Source organism: Pinus tabuliformis, chromosome 8 (assembly GCF_031772625.1).
Source record: "Pinus tabuliformis cultivar Carrire ecotype Pingquan chromosome 8, CPIR1, whole genome shotgun sequence".
Classification (NCBI taxonomy): domain Eukaryota; kingdom Viridiplantae; phylum Streptophyta; class Pinopsida; order Pinales; family Pinaceae; genus Pinus; species Pinus tabuliformis.
The window spans coordinates 562,370,607-562,377,173 of NC_142294.1; the positions used below are offsets into that span (position 1 = coordinate 562,370,607).

Below are 6,567 nucleotides of genomic sequence, written 5' to 3' on the forward strand. Positions count from 1 at the left end.
CTGTGGGTTTCCTCTGCATAGACCCATGAGAAAATTATTAAGTATGGAGCTTGGTTGTAATGTGTAAATTTTGGATCAAATAGGTAAACGGGTAGAGTCGAGGGAAAGAGAGCAGGTGAATGTGAGAGAATATGCATGAGAGAGAGACAACATAAATTTTAGGGTCTAATATTCATAGGTGGGAAAATATTCCATGCTTTTCAAAACAAAAAAGACTCGCCAATTTCCATTTTTTCTAAAATTGATTCACCCAAAATTTATAATATAAAATTATATTTCCTTAACGATTGCCAATATTTTGTAGAGACAATATAAAATCATTATAAAGTTCAATATTTCTATGAAAATATTTCTAAACATCTTACAACTTGCATATTAAGGACTAGTAAGATTCGTCAAGGTTTCAAAACTTTAAGAGAAATTTCTGTCCTTAAACTTTTCCCTAGAGAGAGGTGGGAGAAAAAGAGGGAGAATGAGAGAGTGATGGAGTATTGGAGAGAGGATGGGAAATGAGAGAGAGGAAGGGAAGAAGAGAGCGAGATAGAGTTTGGGGTTGTTGTAGAGGAGGGACTAAGGGAGGGAGGGGGTGATAGAGAAAGAGAGAAAGGGAGGGTGAGAGAGAGAGAGTGGGAGGGAGAGGGAGGGGGAGGAGGGGGAGGGGTAGATAGATAGAGAGTGAGAGGGAGAGGGGAGAGAGAGACATAGAGATAAAGGGGATATAGAGGCAGAGGGGCAAGGAATGGGAGGATAGAGTGGAAGATGGAGAGAGACAGGAAGATGGAGAAAGAGGGAGAGATGTGGAGTGAGGGTGGGAGAGAGAGAGAGAGAGTAATAGGGAGAAAGGTGGATAGTGAGAGGGGAGAGAGGTGGGTGGGGGTAGGGAGAGTAGGAGAGAGGTGGAGAGTGAGAGGGGAGAGAGAAATAGAAATCGATGGATATAGAGAGAAATAGAGAGGGAGGGAGGGAGAGGAGGGGAAAGAGAGAGAGAAAGGGAGGGGAGACAGAAAAAAAGAGGGGGAGAGAGAGTAGGAGAAAGATGGCAGAGAGAGAAAGAGATGTTAATGAGGGTAGAGAGATAGAGAGGTACGGAGAGAGGGGAGAGAGAAAGAGGGTGGGGGGAAGGATAGAGAGAGCCCGAAGTTAGTGTGCGAGAGAGAGGGGGGGAAGAGAGAGAGATATAGCGATAGGGAGGGAGATACATATAGAGTTGGGGGGTGTTATGAAGGAGGGACTAAGGGAGGGAGGGAAAGATAGAGAAAGACAAGAAGGCATAGGGAGGAAAGTGGAGAGAGATGGGGAGAGAAGTGGGGAAGAGATAGTGACAAAAGCATGTGCAAATCTTTAGGAGCACATAGTAATTCTTAAAATAAAGTGCACCTGCTTTTAGGACCATGCACATGCTTTAAAAAATGCGTAGGCACTTTTAATAATGCATGTGTACTCTTTTAAATTCAATTTTTTTGAAGTGGGAGTGACAACTCTAGCATACATGTTTGTTGAGTTTGTTGTCTTGGATATAGGTTCAAGTTGGAAAGCCTATTGGTTTGGGCGACAAAAACATGAAAACATCAAATTTTCAGAGAACCTCTCTATATCTATTTTTGACTTTATATATACTAGACAAATTCATTGTCCATGAAACTACATACACTATAGCTTTGAATATTCCAAATATATATGTATTTTTTTAAAATGATTATAACTTTCTACTCTTTTCCTTAACCATTATAAAAAACAATTAATAATAATTATAATAATTATATGGTCACTAGTAGACACCAAAACCTACAATTAAAAAAAATAAACTAAAAAATTAGAACGTTTTTATGTAGGATTCACATAATGTTTAGTAATTTCAAAGATACAATGACTTTCATAATTTTAAAAAAGTATATAATTGAGATAATAAATTTTGAAAAAATAGCAAACCATGTGCTCTCTACAATTTTACAATCTTTTATATTGAAATTCTATAATTTAGGTACAAATTAGTACTAATAAAAACATATACATTATCTTTTGCATGAAAAATAATATATGATTACTAACAAAACTCAAGTTTCACATGGCTATACATAACTTAGATAAATAAAAATTATATCTTTTCCTACATTTTATTTTTACATTATATTCAAATTCATTGTGAAAGTATCTTAGTCATTCCTCCAAATAAACCAATTAATTTTTTCCATATTAACATTGTTACTCAAATAATCATTAACTTACACCAACCTATATAAATTACTTAAAATTAATATTCCATTATATATTTTTCCTTTTTAATTTTTCTTTCCTAAACTATTTTTCTCTTTATACATTACCCTATCTTTATTATTTATATTATTAAATAATATTTTTTTCCCAAAATTACCAAAATTATATTTATATTATCAAATAATGAAAACTTACCTCATTTAACAAACTAAACTAGCACTATGAATTATGGAAAATCGATAGAGTGCCTATCCCAATGCCACTCATATTTCCATACGAGGGTAGCAACTCAAGTTAAATTCATTTTAAAAATTACAATATATAATATATAAAAATAAAAATTAGACTCTAACATAGCGAGTTTGAAAGTACTCATAGATATATCATAAAATATACGACTTTACTAAACTTCATTAGTATTTAATATTTTTATAATAAGTTTTAACCTTTTTATTAATTTTTGGAGTATTTTTAATAATACTAATCTATAATTAAATTTATAATAATAAATAATTCTTATTTTTTTTAAATATTTTGAATCTTAGTCTTAACTCTCTTAACCTTATAATTTGATTATTAATTAAAATTATATAATAACTATTTTATTATTATATAATTTCTTATTCTCTTTTTATTAAGATCTTATTAACAACTTATTACTATTATTTATCATAACAACTAATTTATAATTCTATTTAGAATAACTAAAATACTAAATAATTTATAATTAAAATTAGAATATCGAATAATTCCATTCTAACCATTTAACATTTTTATGTACCTAACCTCTAATGGCTAGTTTTTCAATGACTAACCCTAAGCTATGATGCATCCCTGTTATTTATTCTTAAAGATTGTATGATTTTGTAGAGTTTTCTTCCGGAATTTTCGCATCCATAATTGTTTGAATCCACGTTTTGAGCCATCCACCGTGTTTCATCATCAGGATAGATCAGTAAGTGTGTAGGACAGTATAATTAATTCTAGATTAAAATTAATTAATTAATTAATCTTAATTTAGAATTAGAAAATGGCTAAAGTATAATTAATTCTAAATTAAGATTAATTCGAATATAAAAATTTAAAATTTTTATTTTATTTTAAAATTACCTTAAACAAAGACCTCCCGCCGAGACCTCCCGCCATGACCACCTGTGATTTTCTGCGAGTGTTCCGAGTGCTTTGGTTGGGCCGTCGTGATGACCAATAGAACTCGAAGGTTCATCGAGGAGACGTCTGTAGGTGGACACGTTCCCTATGTCATCGGCGTGTCACGTTCCCTGAGTTTTTCGCTTATTCTGTATTCTGAATCTTCTCTGGCAGCCATCCGTCTAGCTACGTGTTGATTATCCATCTACTCTCTTCTCCGTCTGCTCGGTATAAACGCGGGGAATTGTTTCTGGATTACAGTTTCTACCAGTTCTCATCCCTGCGCGTTTCTGCGTAGGGGGGGTGGCTGCCCATCTCTGTTGCGGCTCCTCCTTAACCGAATCCTCAATTCTGTACCTCGCTGTCATTTTAGTTTGCCTACTCTGTTTATACGGATTATCTGTTTGTCAAACATCCCTAGGTTTATGTTTTTAAATTGTCTGAGTAACATAGCCTTTTGTCTGTTTTTCTTCTGTCTGTCCAAGTATCAGTTTCGTTTCTGGCATATGTGACTGTTGTTACCTTGGCCATTACCTATCAGTCTTTTGCCTAAGGTGTGGCTTGGTTTTGTGGAATGATCTCGGCAAATGTAGAGGTTCGGGTCGTGGCGGATCTGGTCTGGTGATGGTTCTCGCGGCGACGGCATGTTATCTGCACCTTATCTTTGAAGGTTAGTTTTTCGCTCAGTTTTCACTGTCTTTTATTTTAATTTCCTGAGCAGAAAGAAGATGATAAAACAAGGCCCGTGATGTAGTTTCTATGGTATCCCTTTCTTTCCATACTCGTAGTATAAGGTTAGCATGTTTTTCATGTCTCTATGCATGTTTCACGTAGTTTTGTCAGGTATCAAGGTGTTACTAAATAAAATTGCATGGTTTCAAAACTGTTGTGTCATATCTAAGTCGTGCCTAGACTTCAGGTTCAGGATAGGACATTGGTGGTGTAAGTGTGAGTATTGTTACTGTTGCTGCATTGTTTTACCGAGCTTTTCATGAATTTGTTCAGAACAATCTACTAGTCTTTCCGTCTCTCTAGTTTTTCCGGGGACGGAAAAATTATAGTTTTAAATTTTTCTGGGATCTGGGGAGGATGATGCAGGAAGGTACATTTTGTAAATGTTTTTCTACTTAAGTACGCCGTCATTGTTACCGGTATCCTGCTTATCTCTGGAAAGTAAGTCATCATTTCTTAATATCTGTCAGTAGACGATATTCCCTAGGTACTATTATTCTCATAAATATTGGGAATGATCTTTCTTGCCCTTCCTTCTGTCAGGCCTTTTATTTTGGGAAGTTTCTGTATGTCAGGACCATCCCTTTTCTTATCTGGATTGTTATGCATTGTCTTTTCCCTTTATTGCTTGGTCTTTTCCCCATCAATTCGCACATTCGGATTGCCTGTCCTCTCTTGAAAGCTAGTTTGTCGATCTTTGGTTTTTCCGAGTTTTTATGGAGATATTGTCCGACGCGTCTAACACGTCCACTATGGTGTGGGCCACCATGGAAGCTGAAGCGATCCATTGCAGACCTATCAACCCGCATGACTGGCAGTCCTCTCTGGCTGATCTTTTGATCCCTCAGCCATCTCTGGCTCTTCATAAGCAAAATCGTGGCGGACAAGACTATCCGCGGCACAAGCAGAACCATCGGCCTGCTAAGATCGTCCCGCCTCCCTCGGCCATCAAGCTGGATAGTGTCTTTCTCGCGGATAGGATAGCCAGTCTTCAAAACCGTGTGTTAGTAGGTCGGTGGCATTTTCCGAACATGGAAGATGCTCAGATGAGATCTTGGCTTAGCTCTAAATGGAATTCTCTGTTGGGGTACATTCCCACGATTGTCAGGCTCATGAAGAACTGGTACAACTTCCATTTCTTAAGTGCGCAGGATCTGGAGGTAATCTGGGCTCTTCCTTGGGTCCATGAAAAAAGCTTTCTAGGACTCCATAAATGGTATATTGGTTTCAACCCTCTGTGGAACACCCCATTAAACAATCTCATCTGGGTCAAATTACCAGGCCTCCCTATTGAATTATGGACAAAGGAGACGCTTACTGATATAGGGAATGCCATTGGGAAATTCGTCTTTGTGGATCCAAAGTGTCTTGGGGCAAAGGATAAAAGGGTAGCATGGATTTTAATTGAGAAGGAATATAGAGGCGGGTTTCCTGAGCATATTGATCTTAACTGGGGTGGATTAAATTTTCAACAGAGACTCGACTACTAGGGAGTTCCCTTTCGATGCTCTGTCTGTCATAAAACAGGGCATTTAAAATGGAACTGCCCTCGGCGCCCGGGTGGTAGGGCAAAAAGGGAGGAATCTTATGTGAAAACCTTTTCAAATTTGTCGGATGATTATTGTGAAGCCGAGGAGGAAAAGAATCTGAACAAGGGAGGGGCTACTGTAGCAGAAAAGTGCTCTCCGAGTCGGTCTAGAAGCCTATCTAAGAAGACTGGACCGTCCTGGGAGTCGGTCTAGAAGCCTATCTAAGAAGACTGGACCGTCCTGGGCAGGGGTAGAAAAAATGATCCAGTGGGAGGGATCATAAGAGAGGCTATTCTTCATAACAACTTTGTGGATGTTTGCCCATCCAAGTTGGCCCCTACTTGGGATAATGGGAGATCTGAGAACGCATATCTAGCAAAAAGACTTGATCGTTTCCTAATCCATGATAGATTGATGGACCGATTGGGGATTCCTATCTCAAATATTCTATCAAGTTTCATCTCTGATCATAGACCTATTACCCTTCAATGGAAATCTCAGAGCCACAGGAAGGGGATTCCCTTCAAGTTCAACAGAGTGTGGTTGGAGGATGCTGATTTTAATAAAATTGTTCAGGAATCTTGGCTATCTTTTTCTCCTCAAGTCCAATCCTCTCATGCACAATCCTTCCTATGCCGACTGGTATCCCTCAGGAAAAGTGTTAAAGAATGGCAATACAAAAAGAAGTGTACAAATAGGAAAGCTCTTCAAGATATAAATTGGGAGCTTGATAGGATTGCGGGGAGATTGACTGATAACAAAATTCCGCTGGATTTGCGTTTCTAGATAAGGGAACTGGAAAGAGAAAGGCATAACCTCCTTGCCATTGAAGAAGCCACTTGGAGACTGAAAAGCAGAGCGATTTGGTTAAAAGAGGGTGACAGGAACACGAAATTCTTTCATAGACATGCAAATAAAAGACGTGAAATAAATACAATATGGG

At 37.4% G+C, this 6,567-nt stretch overlaps 1 protein-coding gene across 1 annotated transcript; it reads left to right on the plus strand.

Moving 5' to 3' along the window:
• The first annotated feature begins 4,847 nt into the window (after positions 1 to 4,847).
• LOC149236709 (uncharacterized) lies at positions 4,848 to 5,585 on the plus strand. The gene has a single exon (XM_089369008.1). It carries the CDS (start codon positions 4,848 to 4,850, stop codon positions 5,583 to 5,585), a length of 738 nt encoding a protein of 245 aa, XP_089225134.1.
• The last annotated feature ends 982 nt before the right edge of the window (positions 5,586 to 6,567 follow it).